General features: G+C 47.0%; 1 protein-coding gene across 2 annotated transcripts in view; it reads right to left on the bottom strand.

The window, feature by feature from the left end:
• Window positions 1-1,050: 1,050 nt before the first annotated feature.
• The window catches only part of LOC144741148 (uncharacterized), a 34,098-nt gene continuing 10,403 nt past the window's right edge, over window positions 1,051-24,745 (bottom strand). For both annotated transcript variants that reach the window (XM_078623773.1, XM_078623775.1), the window contains exons 2-5: window positions 24,449-24,568; window positions 16,452-16,673; window positions 4,094-4,213; window positions 1,051-1,364 (exon numbers count right to left, since the gene is read on the bottom strand). In XM_078623773.1, coding sequence (XP_078479899.1) covers window positions 1,128-1,364; window positions 4,094-4,213; window positions 16,452-16,673; window positions 24,449-24,550 — 681 coding nt within the window. In that variant the 5' untranslated portion in view covers window positions 24,551-24,568 and the 3' untranslated portion in view covers window positions 1,051-1,127. The remainder of the gene's footprint in view (window positions 1,365-4,093; window positions 4,214-16,451; window positions 16,674-24,448; window positions 24,569-24,745) is intronic.

Below are 24,745 nucleotides of genomic sequence, written 5' to 3' on the forward strand. Positions count from 1 at the left end.
TAAGGTAGAGCAGAATTATTATTTGTTGCAAATTCGCTTTAAGTTTCACGTTTCTTTATTTAAAATGAATCTAATAAATAATTCTACGCGGCAACAAATTGGATTTGGGGTCTATATTTATTCCTAAGATAAGTATAATTTATGCGTCTACATTTTGGTTAAATAGACATTTCTCGGTGATTTTCCAGATATTGTATTGCAATCCAATTTATTTGCACCCCAGCGACCGAAAGCAGAAAATAATAAAGTATCAGAGCAGTGAATTAGAACAAATTGAAGGTCAGTTATATACAGTGCTACAGTGAAATGCAATGAAGTGTTTTATGACATAATTTCGTGCAAGATTCACTGCCATTCAATTAACACAAGATACAATTATACTCTGCTAATTTTTTTCGTAAATATTACAGCTTCCGTCCTAGGATGGGCAAAGAAGCTAGTTTGATAAGAGTAGGCCAATGTGTGTTGCTGTCACGGTTCAAATTTTCCAAATTCATAAATGACCGACAAATTCCTCAATTGGCATTCCACAAAGCAACATCACAACATGTAGCTACTGCAGACTACTGTATGTGCTGTACTGCGCCTTCGTGATAGACTTGCGCTGTAAGCCTTGCGATTGTACACCTCCCCCTTTTATATCGTTTAGAAAATACGTTGTCACTTCATTATCAACACCACCGCTACCCGACTAGCGTTGCCTCAACCCACACTCATGTCGCTGACAGCATCGTCTGCCCTTTCTCGTAACCGTCGCCTCTCAACCTTCACCTCCACCTAACCCTGTACACAAACTACTTTGCATCGCGCATAAAGAAATGTTCTGTACTGTGGAGTACAATATAGTAATTACGCATGATATTTTAGTGATTTTATTTTCATAATGTACTGCTAATAATGTTTTAACGTTTACTGCCGAAACTAGTATTGAGTGTAGTATTTTTAGTAATTGAATGTAATGTTGCGGATACGTCTAGGATGAAGATGCACGCATTAACACGGCTTCAGCATTGTTTAGTCCTCGTGGCAAAATTGCGTTGATTTACGTCGTTTCGGTATTCGTTGTCGCACATTTAAGGAAAGCATCCCCGACATAAACCGGGGTATTACTGTCAACTAAATTATTATTATTCAAGACTTACCACCTCACGTGTAGGTCGTCGCGATCGCATGCTAGAAGCTTGCACATTTGCCTGTTTCTCATTACGAACGTGTCCCAAGGCCTTGTTCAGATCACCTTGAGTGTGGGCCAAGGCAACTGCGTGCACGGACAGTGACCCACACTCGGCGCGGAGACGTGCCACCACCCCACGCACCTCGCGGCTGTACAGGTACATGTGGCGCACACTCACATTCACCTCCACCTGTCAGGAGGACAGAAACAAGAGTTAGGGACAAGGACATTTTTATTATTGTTACACTTCCTGACCCAGAAAATCCTAAGTCTCAAGAATATTTTTAACGAGGGTCATGCCATTTTTTTGGCAGCAGGAGGGGATGATGATTGCATCTGTCATCCGAATTCAGTAATTTTGCAAGTAATTTCCAGCATTGGGATAGATGAGCAATACATGTTCAATTGGAAGGGGTTTTTTATTTTATGGGAGGAAATCCATGTGTAGTGAGTCCAACTGAGTTGCAGAAGTTCTTCTTCAGAGGCAACACAGTGCATCGCACGCCGTGCTCTGCTAGAGCCGGCATCACTCTGCAACACACACGATGCTGTCCGGCACCATACAGTGACATCCCCAATGTCACTCACTACACATGTGTAGAGTAGTATGACGACATGACATCATGAGCGCTGTGAGGCGCAATGACGTCATGTCACGGGAAATACTTAAGGGGGACCCCGTGGCGAAAGCGGGGTCGTTGTGGGAGCCCGGGATGGTGAGCATCTTAAGAAGGTCTCTCCTGCTCGTGACCGGACGGTGTTGGCTGATCCCCCGTCCGGGTTCTACGAGTAGGAGAGCCGAAGATACAGCCAGGGGTAGGGCTCAGAGAAGTCTGCAAGAGCCGGTTAAGATTACGTGGGGTGCTGCTCTCCTCGGTCGGGTGGTGTTGGATAAGCCCCCATCCCAACTCGAGTGAGAGGCCAAGAGATAGCCCAGGCTAGGAATAGATAGAGCCTGACGTCCGCGTCAAGGACTGAGTGTAGGGACACATACCTCTGGTGTGTTTTGTTACCTCTGTGTTAATAAACTGGCGCAAGCCCTTACTAAGAGTTCAGTCTACGAGTCGTCCATGTACAGCAGGTGGAGAACATACACACTCCTCAATTAAGCCCACAAATCAACTATGCATCATAACGCTGGCCGTGGAAACCTAAGTTTATGAATAAAATAATTGACGTGGCTCAGCGGTAGTGCATTTGCCACTTGTTGCAGAGGTTTGCGGTTCTATTCCGACAGGCCGTCCTGGTTAATACTAAGATGTACGAGCCGTAAATTAAACGCCATCGGCTTCACAGGGGACATCGTATATCCCGTTTAACACGTAGGCTTTCACGACGAATATCATCCATAAGAGGTTTGTTTTGTTAGATCGTGTAAATATATGTGTCGTTAAAATCCACCACCACCCGACACAGCCAACTAGTAAGGGTTGTAATGTAAACAGAACATGCCAATTTGTCACTAGTACAGCACACTGGTGTGTTGGAGAGCCAAGCCACAACATTTACAATCTGAGTACGATGTTTTTCCAGTATTACAACTAGCTTCATCAGGCGACAGACAGATTTGTGGAAAAGTCCACCTGTTTTGTTCCTTATATAGAGGCATAGATGTGGTGACCACACTTCACGCTCTTGCGCAAAGTGGAGGGGGGGGGGGCGAATAATGAGTCAACGTACATTATGCATGTGCATTATACGAGCCCTTTAATCTTGTCCTTCCAGTCCATTGTGTGTATTAAAATAGCCATATCAATGACAATACTATATTCTATCAAAAAAAATAAAAAATATATTTTGAAACAATCTTTTTTTATATGTTATGTTTTGGCTTGGGTCTAATTGTCAACGCTCAACTTACGTAGGCTGTAATTGACCACGGTCCCTTACATTATGGCAAGCCTCGGGGCCACTTCCTGGAGTTGTGGAGTTCTGCCATTACTCATACGGTACATTTCATTAAAGCGTGTTTAAAAAAAAGTATTTTAAAATATTACTTATCCAAAAGAAGTTTTAGCATCTGTATTATTAGTGCTGTTACCAATACCTCAATGAAGCCCTCATATATTGCTCATACATGTGCAATAATACAGGTCGACAACAAGCGACTGTGTTCATTCAGACGCTGTCTTTCCGACAGACCTGTTCTTCACCTGAGGACGGCTGCTTGCGCTGTGGCCGAAACGTCGTGAAAATTGTATTTTATTATGTTTTATTTTTATTATTTTATTATTTCCCTTCTACGTGACTTTACCGAAAGAACCAAGAAGAAGCGACTGTGTCTCCGTCTGTTTATTTCTTCGTTATATGGACAGCTCGCGTTCCGCTCTCTCGGACGTTCCACGGCGCGTCGCGTGAGCTGGCAAGTCCCGCTCTCACGCCATTCTCTCGCTCTCGGCGCGTCGCGTGAGCTGGCGTCCCGCTTCCCCGCTCCCGCGCACCGCTGGCAGACGGCGCGCTGGGAGCCGTCTCCGCGTCGCCAGGTGGCCGATGGCTCACGGAGACCCGCGACGTGGTCCAGCTTCCAGCTCTCACCAACTGACCTCGAGCCCCTTCCGGCTCTCCATTATATCCCCTTCCCGCGTCACCCAGACTCTGCCCTTCACCACACCCCTTAAGAACTTTCCAGATAATACCACCCCCTAGCGCCCGCGGGCTCCACCCTTGAACCCTTTACCCGATGGCTCGTATCGCCTGGATGGCTTAGGGGCTGGGGCGGCGAAGCCCCAGCCTACGCTCGCATTACACATGTAAGAATTAAAGCTGTTGGGAATGCATCCCCAAATATACAATTGTCTAATGAACTCCTTTATGCGCCGATTTGATTAGTGGCCACTTCTCCAGCATACACATTTTGAGCGCTAAGCGAGGTCTGCCTGTACAATAATTTTCACTATTATTATTCAAGCATACAAATACCTCTCTAGACGTGGGCAGCATGGCTCGACCTCTGGTCTTGCTCCGTGAATTGCCGGCATTCTCGCAGACGCCCCATGCCTCACTGCATGCAGCTAAAGACATGGCTGTACTCTCCAATTGCTGTCAAATGAGAAGAGAGTTTAAAACACCATGAAGCACTTTTCTTGACACTGCAACACCACCACACCATCTTGACTAGTTTTACCGTGTCAATGACCACATATGCCAATGCAATTTATATACAGTGAGGGAAAAAAATATTTGATCCCCTGCTGATTTTGTACGTTTGCCCACTGACAAAGAAATGATCAGTCTATAATTTTAATGGTAGGTTTATTTGAACAGTGAAAGACAGAATAACAACAAAATCCAGAAAAACGCACGTCAAAAATGTTATAACTTGATTTGCATTTTAATGAGGGAAATAAGTATTTGACCCCCTCTCAATCAGAAAGATTCCTGGCTCCCAGGTGTCTTTTATACAGGTAACGAGCTGAGATTAGGAGCACACTCTTAAAGGGAGTGCTCCTAATCTCGGCTTGTTACCTGTATAAAAGACACCTGTTCACAGAAGAGTTTTAGAAAGTTATGGGTTTAGAGGTTTTGATATTTAGGGGATTAGGGGTTTATAAGGTGAGGGGTTTAGTGGGTTACGGTTTTACAGGTTGAGAAGTTTAGACGGTCTGGGGTTTATAAGGTTAAGGGTTTAGGCAGTTAAGAGTGTTGGGGGTTTATGGGTTGCGGTTTAATAGGGTGAGGTGTTTAGACGGTTGGGGTCTTAAGGGGAAAGTCCTTCAGAGGATTTGGTGTTTAGAGGGTTAGAGTTTAGAACGTTTTGAGTTTAGAGGGTTTAGAGAGTTACGTGTTTAGAGGTTTATGGGTTTTAGAGGGTTAGGGGTTTAGAGAGTTACGTGTTTAGAGGTTTTTGTGTTTCGATTGTTGGATGTTGAATGGTTTAGATGGTTAGTAGTTGAGGTTATAAGGGTATGTGTTTAGGGGTTTAGAGGTATCGGGGTTTCAAGGGTTAGTGATTTACAGTGTTAGGGGTTTAGTGGTTTGAGAGTTGAGGGTTTAACACGTAGACTTTCACAACTAATATTGTCCATAATAAAGGTTTTTTTGGTTTAGTCTCTAACACTAAATGGCACTTTTTGTTGATGTGACAAATTTTATTAATTGGCTGTTTCAGGTGGTGGTTGGTTTAAGGACACGTTTATATTTACATAATCTAACAAAAAAAACCTTTATGGGTTTAGAGGGTTCCGGGTGTAGTGGATTATGTGTTTAGAGGGTTAGCATTTTAGGGGCATAGGTGTTTTAAGGGTTAGGTGTCTAGAGGGTTCGTTCTTTAGAGGGTTGGGGTTTAAACGTATTGAGATTAGGTTACAGATTTAGGGTTTTAGAACGTTAGGGGTTTGAGGGTTAGGGTTTTAGAGGTTGAGGATTTAGGAGGTTATGAGTTCAGAGGGTTAGGGGTCTAGAGGGTTAGTTCTTTAGAGGGTAGTGGTTTAGATTGGTTGGTATTTAGAATGTTAAGGATTTAGGGTTTTAGAAGGTTAGGGTTTCAAGGTTTAGAGGGTTAGGGATTCAGAGGGTTTAGAAGTTTTGGTTTTTAATGGCTTAGACGGTTAGGGTTAAAAGAATAAGGGGTTTAGAGAGTGAGGGTTTTGGTGGGTTAGGGTTTTAAGGGTAAAGGGGTTGAGGGTTAGGGGTATAGGAATTTAGAGGGTTAGGGGTTGAGATGGTTAGTGTTTTGGTGGTTTAGAGTTTAAGCTTTTAGAGGGCGAGGGGTTTAAAGATTAGGGTTGTAAGGGTAAATGGGTTGAGAGGGTTAGCGGTTTAGATGGTTATGGATTTAGATAGTTAGGGGTTTAGAGCGTTTTAATTGTTCGAGGTTTAGTGGTTAAGGTCTCTGTGCGAGTCCAACATGTTTGTATGAGTCAATGGTAAGATAAAAAGAGTTCAATTTAATTTGTATATTTCGAAACAATTTGTTTACTTTTCCTGTGATGTTTTTGTATTGTATTTTTGTTGTTATTTTCTGACCCACCCGATTGGACGTCTGTGAAAATGTAGTGGTGGTATTGACGTGCGCCGACTGTGACAGTGATGGATCACGGGGCGGCGCGGGGTGCGGGGTTGGGCACGCGTTGTGGGCGTGGTGTGGACGCGCGCGCCGGGAGTGACAGATGACGGGGCGGCGCGGCGTGAGTGGTGAGGCACGATGAGATGTGGGAAAAGAGGATCGTAGCCAGCGCCCGGCGATTGGTCGAATAAGTGGGTGCTCGCAGCGACGTCCGCAGGTGGGGTATAAAGGGGGACGCGCGAGAGCACTCGGGGAGAGTTACCCAGTTGAAGACCCGAAGACGGAGCTGAAGACCTAGTGCATCCGAGTAGCTCAGTGGCGTTAGTCGCCGAGTAGCTAAGTGGATGTTGGTCATCCGAGTAGCTCAGTGGGCGTTAGTCGCCAAGTAGCTAAGTGGGTGTTTGTCACCCGAGTACTAAGTGGATGTTGGTCATCCGAGTAGCTCAGTGGCGTTAGTCGCCAAGTAGCTAAGAGGATGTTGGTCATCCGAGTAGCTCAGTGGGCGTTAGTCGCCAAGTAGCTAAGTGGGTGTTTGTCACCCGAGTACTAAGTGGATGTTGGTCATCCGAGTAGCTCAGTGGGCGTTAGTCGCCAAGTAGCTAAGTGGGTGTTTGTCACCCGAGTACTAAGTGGATGTGGGTCATCCTAGTAGCTCAGTGGGCGTTAGTCGCCAAGTAGCTAAGTGGGTGTTTGTCACCCGAGATACAAAGTAGGTGTTAGTCACCTGTAACCAAGTTTGATAAAATAAAGAGTGTGTTACCCGTGAAGTCGTCTCCCGCCGAGTTACTACATTACAACTGGCGTCAGAAGTAAACCTGTCTTCAAGAAGTATGGACACAAGGAAGACTACCCGTACCCACGAGCGAGGTCGGGATGACGACGGCGTACCGGGGACACCGACCTCGGGAGTAGAGGACGAGGAGTTGCCGCCGATGCAGCACTTCGCGGTGATGGCCGACGCTCCGCTTGCCTCCGACACCGGCCTCCAGGACGCGCACGCCCGGTTGGCGGAGTTGCTACTCGCCGCCGCCGCTGTCTTGGCCGACATCTCCGTTCCGGCGAGCGGAAAAAACGGCTGCGGGGGTCGTGGAGGAAGCGACGGTGGAGGATTCCCGCCAAAGGGCGCTTCGCGCCAAAAGTCTGGAAGTTGCCGCCGTTTTTGGGGGGCCGCCACCGATTGGCGGGAAAGACGGACGCCACGTGGCCGGACACCTCCGCGCAGCGCAGCCCACGTCATCGGCGCGCGCCGGAGCCCTCCATTTTGCGCCTGACAACCGAGCCGACATTTTACACAACTCCAGCGGAGCGCGGGAAAATCTCTCCGACGTCGACGACGATCGGGTCCTCCAGCAAAGATTGCCCGCGCTGTCGGCGTTCAAGGCGGATGGGGGCGACTGGGGAGCCTTCCAACGAAGGTTCCTCGCTCATCAGGAGATGTCGGGGTGGTCCGACACCACTGCCCTGCGTGCGTTGCCAGCGATGCTTGACGACGACGCGCTTGCAGCCTTCACATCTGCTGCAAGGTCGTCCCGCTCTACGCTCCAGGCCGCACTACACCTGATGGCGAAGGTGTTCGGGCCGCCCTCCACGTGCCGCCACCAGTTCTACGATCGGCGGAAGGTGGCTGGGGAAACGACGCTAGCCTACCGCACGGCACTGCTCGCCTTGGCGGACGCGGCTTTTCCCCGCATGGATAAGGAGGGGAAGGACGCCATGGTGACGGAGCAGCTGCTGGTGTTGGCCCACGAGTTGGGGGTCCCCATCAACGTGGCAGACGAGATGGAGATCTGCTCCCTGGCGATCGCCACGAGCATTCACGCGTACGAGGTCCTCAAACGCAAGCCGGGGGTCGTCTGCAAATGGCCGGGGAATGCGGCACTGGCCGCCACGATCGCCGAACCTCAGCCAGCTGCGGTGCAGGAGCGGGGCTTCGCTGCATCGTGTCCGGGGGAGTGGAGAACGGGAGGTCGTTCGCCCACACGTTCGCCCCGCAAGCTGGAGCAACCGAAACCTACGACGTCCGTCGTCTGCTACAACTGCGGCCTTCGGGGTCACGTCGCAGCCGGGTGCCGGGCCCCGCGTCCGCGCGCCGCAGGACCCCGTCGGGACGACGACCAGGGCCACAAGTCATCCCAACAAAACCCGGCAAGTCGCGGCACCTCACACGTTCGGTCCACAAACACGGCACATTCGGGTCGCCGCTTCGCGGTGGGGGGTTCGCGGTTGGGTGCCGGGGGTTCAATTCGGCGAGGGGGGTCCGTACGCGGCCCGCAAGCAGTCGAGTGGTCCGAATTGGCCCACAGGATCGTGGCTGCGTCAGCCGGGTCGTCCGTGGTAACGGGGTTCATTGACGGGGTTGAGGTCCGGGTGCTTGTTGACACGGGTGCGTCGGCCACCATCATCTCGGACCTTATTTATAACATTCTTCCCGTCCAAAGTAGACCCCTTCTGCCAGTAGACGTGCCATTTTATGCGGCGAATGGGGGATCCCTGGGGATCATCGGCCAGATTCGGGCGACTATTTGCATTGGGGACATTAAATTAGCGGGCCCTATTTTTGTATCATCATCGCTGGCCGTTCCCTGTTTGCTAGGTACGGACTTTTTGTCAAAAATGCCCATCAAAATTCTTATTGATCAGGCCTGCATAGAGCTTCCGTCAGGTCGGCGGGTTGCCTTCTTGTCGAGCCCTATCAAAGTGCGCACGGTTTGTGCGACGGTGCAGGCGCTGGCGACTCACACTGTACGGGTACCCCCGGGATCGCAAATGTTAGTACCCCTTCGGTTCAGGAAGCCACTCGAGGTGGGTGCGGAGGCACAGGGGGTGCTGTTGGGGCCGTCAAACAGAGCCAGTAAGGGCCTCGACTTAGCGGTTGCTCAAACCGTGGTGAGAGGGGACAGTGAGCCGTTCGTAATGGTCCTGAATACGGGGTCGCGGCCGGCCGTAATTGCGCAGGGAATGGTGCTGGCTCACGCCGCGCCGCTGCCCGTTGAGGAACGGCTCGTGGCTCAAGCAGATTTTACTGTCGAGTCGCATCCTCAAAGTGATGAGGGGACTGAGTGGTTGGACTCGCTGTGTGCGGGTTCTGCTAACTTGTCCGGGGTGCAATTGGGAGCATTGAGGGGTTTGCTCATCGAGTTTGCTGACGTGTTCAGCAAACATAAGTACGATATCGGCTGCACTGACCTGTTGCGCCACCACATAGCTACAGGGGACGCGGCCCCTATTCGTCAGAATCCCTTCCGGTTCAGCCCGGCCGAGAAGGAACATGTGCAATCGGCGGTTAATGATATGTTGGCGGCCGATATCATTTCGCCCTCTTCTAGTCCGTGGGGTGCTCCTATTGTCCTAGTAAAGAAACAGGACGGGTCCTTGCGGTTTTGTGTCGATTTCCGCCGCTTAAACAAAATCTCGATGGCGGATGCGTATCCGCTCCCCAGGATGGATGAGTCGCTGGATGCCTTGGCGGGAGCGCAGTTTTTTTCCACACTCGATCTGCTTTCTGGATTTTGGCAATTGCCACTCGATAACGAGTCTAAACCTAAAACTGCTTTCCGGACACCTGGGGGCCTTTTTGAATTCAACCGTTTGCCCATGGGCTTACATTCCGCTCCCGCCACGTTCCAGAGACTCATGGAATTGGTTTTGTCGGGCCTCCAATGGGATACCTGTTTGATTTATCTTGACGATATTATCGTCTTTAGTCGGACTTTCGAGGAGCACCTCCAGCGACTGAGAGCGGTGTTCCTCAGGATGCGTTCCGCTAAGCTTAAATTTAAACCGGCTAAATGTTTTCTGCTTCGGGAATCGGTCAGGTATTTGGGCCATATCGTCAGTCGTTCAGGGATCTCGACGGACCCTGCTAAGACGCATTGCGTCAGCTCATGGCCAACGCCAACCTCGGTCACGGAGGTTCGTAGTTTCATTGGTTTTGCCTCCTATTACCGTCGTTTTGTCAAGCAATTTGCCACCATAGCCAAGCCCCTGCACGCTTTGACGGCTAAGGGTGTGAGGTTTCACTGGGGGGCAGAGGAGGAGGATGCGTTCTGCTCCCTCCGTGACGCTTTGGTGCAGGCTCCCCCCTTGTGTTACCCCGATTTCACACAACCGTTTTTGCTTGACACGGACGCCAGCAATACGGGTATCGGGGGGGTGCTCTCACAGTTGGTCGGGGGGGTTGAACGGGTGGTCGCCTACGGTAGTAGGGTTCTTTCCCCCGCAGAACAACGCTATTGCATAACTCGTCGTGAATTGTTAGCCATTGTGTTCTTTACACAGCAATTCAGGCCGTATCTTTACGGCCGTCATTTTACGGTCCGGACGGACCATGCGGCTCTACAATACGCTATGCGCGTGGCGCAGCCATCGGGCCAATTGTCCCGATGGTTGGAGGTCCTTCAAGACTACCAATTCACGACGATTTACCGCAAGGGGTTGCGGCACTCAAACGCGGACGCCTTGTCGCGGTTGCCGCCGTGCACGGACTGCACATGTTTGTTGGGATCAGCGCGGTGCAAACCCCCGGTCGCCGGCACCCCGGGAGTTGCGCTCGCCGCCACTGACACCCCGGGAGAGGACGCCCCCACGGGGAGGGATTCGCTGTTGTCGTTGCCCCTCATTGAGTGGGGCCGCCTCCAGATGTCCGACAGCTCCCTACTTACGCTGCGTCGGAAAGTTGGCGCTCCCGAACAAGGGGAGGCGCGGGTCGGTTCCTGGGTGTGCAGACAGGGCCTGTTGATGAGGTGGGACAACATGTCCCGGCGTCACGTGCTCGTTGTGCCTGTTGCTATGCGGGGTAGGGTTGTTCTGGCAGCTCATGAACGGCTCATGCATCTGGGTTTTCACAAAACGCTCGCCCTAATCCAGCGAGACTATTATTGGCCGGGGATGGGTAACGACGTGGCGAATATTCTTAAGGGATGCGTAGGGTGCGCCAAAAGGAAACCGCCACCATTGGCAGCTAATCCACCGCTGCAATCCATTCAGGTTTCGCGTATAAACGAATTGGTAGCGTTGGACATCTTGGGGCCCTTTCCGGTTACACCAAGGGGAAATAGGTTCCTGCTGGTTGGCGTGGAATACTTCACCCGATGGCCTATGGCATGGCCGCTCGCCAACCAGTCGGCTGCGGCGGTGGCGGACGCCTTTGTCCAGGGTTATGTGTTGGACAAGGGCGCCCCCGAACGCTTGCTGACGGATCAAGGGAAGAATTTTTCGAGCGTTTTGTTGCGCGAGGTGTGCGACCTGTTGGGTACAAAGAAAGTGCGTACTTCCCCCTACCACCCGCAGACTGACGGGATGGTTGAGCGTCTGAACAGAACGATTACGTCTATGTTGTGCCAACAGGTCTGCGACGATCAGGTTGATTGGGACTTACAGGTGCCGGGGGTACTCGCGGCCTATCGAATGGCCCCTCATGCGGCGACAGGGTTTTCCCCATTTTTTCTTATGTATGGGCGGGAGGCCGATCCGGCCATGGACGTCCAACTGGGGATTTCCCAGCCACGTGCAAAATCTAAATTGGCAGACCACATCAAATTTAATATCGCCAAATTGACTGAAGCGCGGGAGGGGGCAAGGTTGAATTCGCGGTCGCGGCAAATTGCAAACGAGAAATTGCATGAGCGGAGGGTGCATACGCATGATTGGAAACCAGGCGATAAGGCCTGGCTGCATTGTCCACATGCACCGTTGGCTACGTCCCCCAAGTTGTTGAGACCTTGGAGGGGACCGGTGGAAATTGTGCGGGTTGCACGGCCCCAGAGTATACAGATTAAATGGGGGAAACGCCGTTGGTATGTGCACCCCTCCCGACTGAAGCCCTATGCGGCACCGTGTGACCCCGTTCTGTGCCGTGACGACCGGGCGTGTGATGTGACCGTCGACTCGGGGAGGGAGGTGTCGCAGGCTGATCCTCACGTGTCTCCACCTGACCCACCCCCAGGTGCCTCGGGCTTGACGGCTGCTGACCGTCGAGAGCCTGAACCCCGGGGCACGCACGAGTCCTCGATGCCTGGCCGATGTCTTCCTGAACCGCCGGCACCACCGGACGTTCAACCGCGTCTGGTGCCGTACGACGGACCGGCAAGGCGGACTCGGGCTAGGTCTCAACAATTTTCATGAGGACGGTTTTTTTTGTGCTCTACACCGAGCTCGCCCGGTGTTCCCCTCTGCCGGGGTAATGTCCCGTTGTAGGGACGCTCGGAAGAAAAGGGGACACTGCACGAGTCGAAAGAAAAAAAAAATTTTTCCATTTATTTTTTTTTGTATACACATTGCTATTGTCACTCGCCGGTTTGTATATATTGTTCTATTGTCGCGGTGGCATTGGTTGAGGGTTGCGGATGGTGGTGTTCGCGTCGTGTTGTGTTGTTAGCTTAGTTGTTGTGTTGTGTTACGGGGCACACAGGGAGGGTTTGTATATTTTTGTAGCAGCCGGGGCGGCTGCGAGCTATGTGGTAGGGGGTGATGTAGTGGTGGTATTGACGTGCGCCGACTGTGACAGTGATGGATCACGGGGCGGCGCGGGGTGCGGGGTTGGGCACGCGTTGTGGGCGTGGTGTGGACGCGCGCGCCGGGAGTGACAGATGACGGGGCGGCGCGGCGTGAGTGGTGAGGCACGATGAGATGTGGGAAAAGAGGATCGTAGCCAGCGCCCGGCGATTGGTCGAATAAGTGGGTGCTCGCAGCGACGTCCGCAGGTGGGGTATAAAGGGGGACGCGCGAGAGCACTCGGGGAGAGTTACCCAGTTGAAGACCCGAAGACGGAGCTGAAGACCTAGTGCATCCGAGTAGCTCAGTGGCGTTAGTCGCCGAGTAGCTAAGTGGATGTTGGTCATCCGAGTAGCTCAGTGGGCGTTAGTCGCCAAGTAGCTAAGTGGGTGTTTGTCACCCGAGTACTAAGTGGATGTTGGTCATCCGAGTAGCTCAGTGGCGTTAGTCGCCAAGTAGCTAAGAGGATGTTGGTCATCCGAGTAGCTCAGTGGGCGTTAGTCGCCAAGTAGCTAAGTGGGTGTTTGTCACCCGAGTACTAAGTGGATGTTGGTCATCCGAGTAGCTCAGTGGGCGTTAGTCGCCAAGTAGCTAAGTGGGTGTTTGTCACCCGAGTACTAAGTGGATGTGGGTCATCCTAGTAGCTCAGTGGGCGTTAGTCGCCAAGTAGCTAAGTGGGTGTTTGTCACCCGAGATACAAAGTAGGTGTTAGTCACCTGTAACCAAGTTTGATAAAATAAAGAGTGTGTTACCCGTGAAGTCGTCTCCCGCCGAGTTACTACATTACAAAAACATCGTTATAGCTCATCAGATTCATCCAGTATAAATAAATATTCAAATTAAAATTCTATTGACATCTGTGCGAATCTATGGATTTCTGTGAGTTTTTGGGCCTTTGAGTGTATGGATCTCTGTGTGAGGCTATGGGTCTCTGTGCATGTCTATCGGTCTCTGTGAGTATGGGGTCGCTGTGTGAGTCTGAGTGTCTGTAGTAATGTATGAGTCTCTGTTGGAGTCTATGGGTTTCTGGGTATGGTTGTTTGTGCGAGTCTTACATGCACAAATTTAACTTAAAATAGCCATTGAGGGTTGCGGAATCCAAGTTGAATATTAAGTTCCCTGCAGTGCAAGCCAGCTCTCTAGTCGTGTCATCAAACAGCCCCTTTAATTCTTTATAATAATAAAATAGACTGACTCCAGGAGATCCACACTGAGTCACAGTCAGGTCCTGAATTGTTTTTTTACATTTTCGACGAATATATGATGAGTTCTTACACAAGTGGAGGGGGGGGGAATTCGAGAGACTTGCACCGTTGTTTCAACTGCCATAGAAACAAACTGGTGACCTTAGGATCATCGCAAATCCAGTGTGCTAACCATTACACTGTGGCAAATCACCCACACGCTCACTCACCGAGCTACACGCTCACCTGTACACACATTCACTCACGACCGCAGCTCACAACACTTCTCTTTCTGCTTCTTCTCTTTTACTGACCCCATGCATAAAACATCAAGGTGCCTTACAATGGGGGGGGGGGGGGGGGTAAGAAGTGGCAAAGTTAAAATTCGAGATGCTTTCTTAAAAGATAAATATTTTTAGGGGGGACCTGAAGGCCCAAACTGAACTAGACTCCCTGACCAACTTTGACAGAGTTCCAAAGTCCAATGGCCACCGAAGCAAAATCCCGGTCGCCCATGGACCACTGTGAGCTTTCTTCTCGCGACACAGAGATCTAAATCAGCGATTCTGATGATGCAATTTACATGAAAGTGACGCTTCACAGTGGACGTTACAATTCCCGCTGATGGCATTACTACTATAATAGCCCAGAAATGTGTGTAATGCACGTGACGTCACTCCACATACCCCCTCCCCCGTCATTAATAATAAAATAATCATGAGCGGGTGGATTTTTACACTCACGCGGAAGGCCGAGTGGAAAGATAGTTTTTTCGCAAAGTTGCTTCAAATATGACGTTTCTTTACAGAAAGTAAAAAATAAATATACGCAGCAGTGCTAAATCCGTACGTGACGTCACTGCAAAAGAGACACCCCCCCCCTCATTCATAATCATGAGCGGGTGGATTTTTACATTCCCGCAGGTTGATTGGAAATAATTTGTTTTACGCAAATTAACTTTAAATTTGACGTTTCTTTATTGAAATGTAATCAAATCAATATTTCTACGCAGCAACAAAGTGTATTTGGTGTCTTTATTTATTTCTTCAGCACTTGAAACAAAAGGTAAGTCTAATTTTTGCTTCTAAATTATTATAAAAGTAGCCTATAGCCCGTCCAAGGACGGGTGTATTGCAGTTAATCTGAAATATTCAATCGAAAATAAAGACCCGCTCATGATTATTAATGAGGGGGTGGGGCCAGGGTCCACATGAGTGACGTCATCATGCCATGATTATTGATGAAGGGGGGGAGCTCCATGTGGAGTGACGGAATCCGCTCATGATTATTGATCAGGGGGGGGAACTCCATGTGGAATGACATCATCCACTCTTGATTATTAATGAGAAGGTGGGTGGCGTGGTCCACATCAGTGACGTCATCCGCTCATGATTATTAATTAGGGAGTTTGTGTCCCGCGCGTGACGTCACTCCACATGCCGCACCCCCGCCATTAAGGTAGAGCAGAATTATTATTTGTTGCAAATTCGCTTTAAGTTTCACGATTCTTTATTTAAAATGAATCTAATAAATAATTCTACGCGGCAACAAATTGGATTTGGGGTCTATATTTATTCCTAAGATAAGTCTAATTTATGCTTCTACATTTTGGTTAAATAGACATTTCTCGGTGATTTTCCAGATATTGTATTGCAATCCAATTTATTTGCACCCCAGCGGGCGAAAGCAGAAAATAATAAAGTATCAGAGCAGTGAATTAGAACAAATTGAAGGTCAGTTATATACAGTGCTACAGTGAAATGCAGTGAAGTGTTTTATGACATAATTTCGTGCAAGATTCACTGCCATTCAATTAACACAAGATACAATTATACTCTGCTAATTTTTTTCGTAAATATTACAGCTTCCGTCCTAGGATGGGCAAAGAAGCTATTTTGATAAGAGTAGGCCAATGTGTGTTGCTGTCACGGTTCAAATTTTCCAAATTCACAAATGACCGACAAATTCCTCAATTGGCATTCCACAAAGCAACATCACAACATGTAGCTACTGCAGACTACTGTATGTGCTGTACTGCGCCTTCGTGATAGCCTTGCGCTGTAAGCCTTGCAATTTTACACCTCCCCCTTTTATATCGTTTAGAAAATACGTTGTCACTTCATTATCAACACCACCGCTACCCGACTAGCGTTGCCTCAACCCACACTCATGTCGCTGACAGCATCGTCTGCCCTTTCTCGTAACCGTCGCCTCTCAACCTTCACCTCCACCTAACCCAGTACACAAACTACTTTGTATCGCGCATAAAGAAATGTTCTGTACTGTGGAGTACAATATAGTAATTACGCATGATATTTTAGTGATTTTATTTTCATAATGTACTGCTAATAATGTTTTAACGTTTACTGCCGAAACTAGTATTGAGTGTAGTATTTTTAGTAATTGAATGTAATGTTGCGGATACGTCTAGGATGAAGATGCACGCATTAACACGGCTTCAGCATTGTTTAGTCCTCGTGGCAAAATTGCGTTGATTTACGTCGTTTCGGTATTCGTTGTCGCACATTTAAGGAAAGCATCCCCGACATAAACCAGGGTATTACTGTCAACTAAATTATTATTATTCAAGACTTACCACCTCACGTGTAGGTCGTCGCGATCGCATGCTAGAAGCTTGCACATTTGCCTGTTTCTCATTACGAACGTGTCCCAAGGCCTTGTTCAGATCACCTTGAGTGTGGGCCAAGGCAACTGCGTGCACGGACAGTGACCCACACTCGGCGCGGAGACGTGCCACCACCCCACGCACCTCGCGGCTGTACAGGTACATGTGGCGCACACTCACATTCACCTCCACCTGTCAGGAGGACAGAAACAAGAGTTAGGGACAAGGACATTTTTATTATTGTTACACTTCCTGACCCAGAAAATCCTAAGTCTCAAGAATATTTTTAACGAGGGTCATGCCATTTTTTTGGCAGCAGGAGGGGATGATGATTGCATGTGTCATCCGAATTCAGTAATTTTGCAAGTAATTTCCAGCATTGGGATAGATGAGCAATACATGTTCAATTGGAAGGGGTTTTTTATTTTCTGGGAGGAAATCCATGTGTAGTGAGTCCAACTGAGTTGCAGAATTATTATTTGGTTCTTTCGGTTAAGTCACGTCTAAAGATAAAATAATAAATTAAATTAAATAATAGAATACGACGTTTCGATTGCAACACAAGCAATCATCATCAGGTATAATGAAATAGCGACATAATATCTAACCAGAAAACTATAGACAGACATATTAGCAGACAGATATCACAAGATACATACATAGCGAGAGCAACACAGGTGACAGAGAGGGGTGATCGTCTCTGTGGGGTGGCCTTAAATAGACAGAGGGGGGGGGCGGAGGCAGAGAGAGGGAGGGGGGTTAGAAAAAATTAGCATATCAATGAGTGGTCCAAAAGAAAACGTGGTGCTGCGAGTACGATGGCACAGCAAGCAAGCCTGAAAATCAGGAGAAAGACACACTAAAATTAAATAACCTAGTAAAATATCGAAATGTAATGTAATACAACACAGAGGGTCGGTCAACACACAATTAACGCATAGCCTGGTTGATTACGTATTTCAAAGATTGCTAAGTTAGAATTTAAGTGTGAACATTCTAAAGAGGACACAGGCAGAGAAAACAAGTCGCCAGAGAGAGAGAAAAAAGATAAGCTTAAAACTTCCCCGTAGAAGTGGTTCAATCTTAATTTTAGAACTTTCGTGACTGCAGGAATTATTATTTGGTTCTTTCGGTTAAGTCACGTCTAAAGATAAAATAATAAATTAAATTAAATAATAGAATACGACGTTTCGATTGCAACACAAGCAATCATCATCAGGTATAATGAAATAGCGACATAATATCTAACCAGAAAACTATAGACAGACATATTAGCAGACAGATATCACAAGATACATACATAGCGAGAGCAACACAGGTGACAGAGAGGGGTGATCGTCTCTGTGGGGTGGCCTTAAATAGACAGAGGGGGGGGCGGAGGCAGAGAGAGGGAGGGGGGTTAGAAAAAATTAGCTTATCAATGAGTGGTCCAAAAGAAAACGTGGTGCTGCGAGTACGATGGCACAGCAAGCAAGCCTGAAAATCAGGAGAAAGACACACTAAAATTAAATAACCTAGTAAAATATCGAAATGTAATGTAATACAACACAGAGGGTCGGTCAACACACAATTAACGCATAGCCTGGTTGATTACGTATTTCAAAGATTGCTAAGTTAGAATTTAAGTGTGAACATTCTAAAGAGGACACAGGCAGAGAAAACAAGTCGCCAGAGAGAGAGAAAAAAGATAAGCTTAAAACTTCCCCGTAGAAGTGGTTCAATCTTAATTTTAGAACTTTCGTGACTGCAGGAATTATTATTTGGTTCTTTCGGTTAAGTCACGTCTAAAGATAAAATAATAAATTAAATTAAATAATAGAATACGACGTTTCGATTGCAACACAAGCAATCATCATCAGGTATAATGAAATAGCGACATAATATCTAACCAGAAAACTATAGACAGACATATTAGCAGACAGATATCACAAGATACATACATAGCGAGAGCAACACAGGTGACAGAGAGGGGTGATCGTCTCTGTGGGGTGGCCTTAAATAGACAGAGGGGGGGGCGGAGGCAGAGAGAGGGAGGGGGGTTAGAAAAAATTAGCATATCAATGAGTGGTCCAAAAGAAAACGTGGTGCTGCGAGTACGATGGCACAGCAAGCAAGCCTGAAAATCAGGAGAAAGACACACTAAAATTAAATAACCTAGTAAAATATCGAAATGTAATGTAATACAACACAGAGGGTCGGTCAACACACAATTAACGCATAGCCTGGTTGATTACGTATTTCAAAGATTGCTAAGTTAGAATTTAAGTGTGAACATTCTAAAGAGGACACAGGCAGAGAAAACAAGTCGCCAGAGAGAGAGAAAAAAGATAAGCTTAAAACTTCCCCGTAGAAGTGGTTCAATCTTAATTTTAGAACTTTCGTGACTGCAGGAATTATTATTTGGTTCTTTCGGTTAAGTCACGTCTAAAGATACAATAATAAATTAAATTAAATAATAGAATACGACGTTTCGATTGCAACACAAGCAATCATCATCAGGTATAATGAAATAGCGACATAATATCTAACCAGAAAACTATAGACAGACATATTAGCAGACAGATATCACAAGATACATACATAGCGAGAGCAACACAGGTGACAGAGAGGGGTGATCGTCTCTGTGGGGTGGCCTTAAATAGACAGAGGGGGGGGCGGAGGCAGAGAGAGGGAGGGGGGTTAGAAAAAATTAGCTTATCAATGAGTGGTCCAAAAGAAAACGTGGTGCTGCGAGTACGATGGCACAGCAAGCAAGCCTGAAAATCAGGAGAAAGACACACTAAAATTAAATAACCTAGTAAAATATCGAAATGTAATGTAATACAACACAGAGGGTCGGTCAACACACAATTAACGCATAGCCTGGTTGATTACGTATTTCAAAGATTGCTAAGTTAGAATTTAAGTGTGAACATTCTAAAGAGGACACAGGCAGAGAAAACAAGTCGCCAGAGAGAGAGAAAAAAGATAAGCTTAAAACTTCCCCGTAGAAGTGGTTCAATCTTAATTTTAGAACTTTCGTGACTGCAGGAATTATTATTTGGTTCTTTCGGTTAAGTCACGTCTAAAGATAAAATAATAAATTAAATTAAATAATAGAATACGACGTTTCGATTGCAACACAAGCAATCATCATCAGGTATAATGAAATAGCGACATAATATCTAACCAGAAAACTATAGACAGACATATTAGCAGACAGATATCACAAGATACATACATAGCGAGAGCAACACAGGTGACAGAGAGGGGTGATCGTCTCTGTGGGGTGGCCTTAAATATTTTTTCTAACCCCCCTCCCTCTCTCTGCCTCCGCCCCCCCCTCTGTCTATTTAAGGCCACCCCACAGAGACGATCACCCTCTCTGTCACCTGTGTTGCTCTCGCTATGTATGTATCTTGTGATATCTGTCTGCTAATATGTCTGTCTATAGTTTTCTGGTTAGATATTATGTCGCTATTTCATTATACCTGATGATGATTGCTTGTGTTGCAATCGAAACGTCGTATTCTATTATTTAATTTAATTTATTATTTTATCTTTAGACGTGACTTAACCGAAAGAACCAAATAATAATTCCTGCAGTCACGAAAGTTCTAAAATTAAGATTGAACCACTTCTACGGGGAAGTTTTAAGCTTATCTTTTTTTCTCTCTCTCTGGCGACTTGTTTTCTCTGCCTGTGTCCTCTTTAGAATGTTCACACTTAAATTCTAACTTAGCAATCTTTGAAATACGTAATCAACCAGGCTATGCGTTAATTGTGTGTTGACCGACCCTCTGTGTTGTATTACATTACATTTCGATATTTTACTAGGTTATTTAATTTTAGTGTGTCTTTCTCCTGATTTTCAGGCTTGCTTGCTGTGCCATCGTACTCGCAGCACCACGTTTTCTTTTGGACCACTCATTGATATGCTAATTTTTTCTAACCCCCCTCCCTCTCTCTGCCTCCGCCCCCCCCTCTGTCTATTTAAGGCCACCCCACAGAGACGATCACCCCTCTCTGTCACCTGTGTTGCTCTCGCTATGTATGTATCTTGTGATATCTGTCTGCTAATATGTCTGTCTATAGTTTTCTGGTTAGATATTATGTCGCTATTTCATTATACCTGATGATGATTGCTTGTGTTGCAATCGAAACGTCGTATTCTATTATTTAATTTAATTTATTATTTTATCTTTAGACGTGACTTAACCGAAAGAACCAAATAATAATTCCTGCAGTCACGAAAGTTCTAAAATTAAGATTGAACCACTTCTACGGGGAAGTTTTAAGCTTATCTTTTTTTCTCTCTCTCTGGCGACTTGTTTTCTCTGCCTGTGTCCTCTTTAGAATGTTCACACTTAAATTCTAACTTAGCAATCTTTGAAATACGTAATCAACCAGGCTATGCGTTAATTGTGTGTTGACCGACCCTCTGTGTTGTATTACATTACATTTCGATATTTTACTAGGTTATTTAATTTTAGTGTGTCTTTCTCCTGATTTTCAGGCTTGCTTGCTGTGCCATCGTACTCGCAGCACCACGTTTTCTTTTGGACCACTCATTGATATGCTAATTTTTTCTAACCCCCCTCCCTCTCTCTGCCTCCGCCCCCCCCTCTGTCTATTTAAGGCCACCCCACAGAGACGATCACCCCTCTCTGTCACCTGTGTTGCTCTCGCTATGTATGTATCTTGTGATATCTGTCTGCTAATATGTCTGTCTATAGTTTTCTGGTTAGATATTATGTCGCTATTTCATTATACCTGATGATGATTGCTTGTGTTGCAATCGAAACGTCGTATTCTATTATTTAATTTAATTTATTATTTTATCTTTAGACGTGACTTAACCGAAAGAACCAAATAATAATTCCTGCAGTCACGAAAGTTCTAAAATTAAGATTGAACCACTTCTACGGGGAAGTTTTAAGCTTATCTTTTTTCTCTCTCTCTGGCGACTTGTTTTCTCTGCCTGTGTCCTCTTTAGAATGTTCACACTTAAATTCTAACTTAGCAATCTTTGAAATACGTAATCAACCAGGCTATGCGTTAATTGTGTGTTGACCGACCCTCTGTGTTGTATTACATTACATTTCGATATTTTACTAGGTTATTTAATTTTAGTGTGTCTTTCTCCTGATTTTCAGGCTTGCTTGCTGTGCCATCGTACTCGCAGCACCACGTTTTCTTTTGGACCACTCATTGATATGCTAATTTTTTCTAACCCCCCTCCCTCTCTCTGCCTCCGCCCCCCCCTCTGTCTATTTAAGGCCACCCCACAGAGACGATCACCCCTCTCTGTCACCTGTGTTGCTCTCGCTATGTATGTATCTTGTGATATCTGTCTGCTAATATGTCTGTCTATAGTTTTCTGGTTAGATATTATGTCGCTATTTCATTATACCTGATGATGATTGCTTGTGTTGCAATCGAAACGTCGTATTCTATTATTTAATTTAATTTATTATTTTATCTTTAGACGTGACTTAACCGAAAGAACCAAATAATAATTCCTGCAGTCACGAAAGTTCTAAAATTAAGATTGAGTTGCAGAAGTTCTTCTTCAGAGGCAACACAGTGCATCGCACGCCGTGCTCTGCTAGAGCCGGCATCACTCTGCAACACACACGATGCTGTCCGGCACCATACAGTGACATCCCCAATGTCACTCACTGCACATGTGTCGAGTAGTATGACGACATGACATCATAAGCGCTGTGAGGCTCAATGACGTCATGTCACGGGAAATACTTAAGGGGGACCCCGTGGCGAAAGCGGGGTCGTTGTGGGAGCCCGGGATGGTGAGCGTCTTAAGAAGGTCTCTCCTGCTCTTGACCGGACGGTGTTGGCTGATCCCCCGTCCGGGTTCTACGAGTAGGAGAGCCGAAGATACAGCCAGGGGTAGGGCTCAGAGAAGTCTGCAAGAGCCGGTTAAGATTACGTGGGGTGCTGCTCTCCTCGGTCGGGTGGTGTTGGATAAGCCCCCATCCCAACTCGAGTGAGAGGCCAAGAGATAGCCCAGGCTAGGAATAGATAGAGCCTGACGTCCGCGTCAAGGACTGAGTGTAGGGACACCTACCTCTGGTGTGTTTTGTTACCTCTGTGTTAATAAACTGGCGCAAGCCCTTACTAAGAGTTCAGTCTACGAGTCGTCCATGTACAGCAGGTGGAGAACATACACACTCCTCAATTAAGCCCACAAATCAACTATGCATCATAACGCTGGCTGTGGAAACCTAAGTTTATGAATAAAATAATTGACGTGGCTCAGCGGTAGTGCATTTGCCACTTGTTGCAGAGGTTTGCGGTTCTATTCCGACAGGCCGTCCTGGTTAATACTAAGATGTACGAGCCGTAAAATAAACGCCATCGGCTTCACAGGGGACATCGAATATCCCGTTAAACACGTAGGCTTTCACGACGAATATCATCCATAAGAGGTTTGTTTTGTTAGATCGTGTAAATATATGTGTCGTTAAAATCCACCACCACCCGACACAGCCAACTAGTAAGGGTTGTAATGTAAACAGAACATGCCAATTTGTCACTAGTACAGCACACTGGTGTGTTGGAGAGCCAAGCCACAACATTTACAATCTGAGTACGATGTTTTGCCAGTATTACAACTAGCTTCATCAGGCGACAGACAGATTTGTGGAGAAGTCCACCTGTTTTGTTCCTTATATAGAGGCGTAGATGTGGTGACCACACTTCACGCTCTTGCGCAAAGTGGAGGGGGGGGCGATTAATGAGTCAACGTACATTATGCATGTGCATTATACGAGCCCTTTAATCTTGTCCTTCCAGTCCATTGTGTGTATTAAAATAGCCGTATCAATGACAATACTATATTCTATCAAAAAAAATAAAAAATATATTTTGAAACAATCTTTTTTATATGTTATGTTTCGGCTTGGGTCTAGTTGTCAACGCTCAACTTACGTAGGCTGTAATTGACCACGGTCCCTTATATTATGGCAAGCCTCGGGGCCACTTCCTGGAGTTGTGGAGTTCTGCCATTACTCATACGGTACATTTCATTAAAGCGTGTTTAAAAAAAAGTATTTTAAAATATTACTTATTCAAAAGAAGTTTTAGCATCTGTATTATTAGTGCTGTTACCAATACCTCAATGAAGCCCTCATATATTGCTCATACATGTGCAATAATACAGGTCGATGACAAGCGACTGTGTTCATTCAGACGCTGTCTTTCCGACAGACCTGTTCTTCACCTGAGGACGGCTGCTTGCGTTGTGGCCGAAACGTCGTGAAAATTGTATTTTATTATGTTTTATTTTTATTATTTTATTATTTCCCTTCTACGTGACTTTACCGAAAGAACCAAGAAGAAGCGACTGTGTCTCCGTCTGTTTATTTCTTCGTTATATGGACAGCTCGCGTTCCGCTCTCTCGGACGTTCCGCGGCGCGTCGCGTGAGCTGGCGTCCCGCTCTCACGCCATTCTCTCGCTCACGGCGCGTCGCGTGAGCTGGCGTCCCGCTTCCCCGCTCCCGCGCACCGCTGGCAGACGGCGCGCTGGGAGCCGTCTCCGCGTCGCCACGTGGCCGATGGCTCACGGAGACCCGCGACGTGGTCCAGCTTCCAGCTCTCACCAACTGACCTCGAGCCCCTTCCGGCTCTCCATTATATCCCCTTCCCGCGTCACCCAGACCCTTAAGAACTTTCCAGATAATACCACCCCCTAGCGCCCGCGGCTCCACCCTTGAACCCTTTACCCGATGGCTCGTGTCGCCTTGATGGCTTAGGGGCTGGGGCGGCGAAGCCCCAGCCTACGCTCGCATTACACATGTAAGAATTAAAGCTGTTGGGAATGCATCCCCATATATACAATTGTCTAATGAACTCCTTTATGCGCCGATTTGATTAGTGGCCACTTCTCCAGCATACACATTTTGAGCGCTAAGCGAGGTCTGCCTGTACAATAATTTTCACTATTATTATTCAAGCATACAAATACCTCTCTAGACGTGGGCAGCATGGCTCGACCTCTGGTCTTGCTCCGTGAATTGCCGGCATTCTCGCAGACGCCCCATGCCTCACTGCATGCAGCTAAAGACATGGCTGTACTCTCCAATTGCTGTCAAATGAGAAGAGAGTTTAAGACACCATGAAGCACTTTTCTTGACACTGCAACATCACCACACCATCTTGACTAGTTTTACCGTGTCAATGACCACATATGCCAATGCAATTTATATACAGTGAGGGAACAAAGTATTTGATCCCCTGCTGATTTTGTATGTTTGCCCACTGA

Source organism: Lampetra planeri, unplaced genomic scaffold (assembly GCF_965212315.1).
Source record: "Lampetra planeri unplaced genomic scaffold, kcLamPlan1.2.h2 scaffold_438, whole genome shotgun sequence".
In the NCBI taxonomy this organism is placed as follows: Eukaryota; Metazoa; Chordata; class Hyperoartia; order Petromyzontiformes; family Petromyzontidae; genus Lampetra; species Lampetra planeri.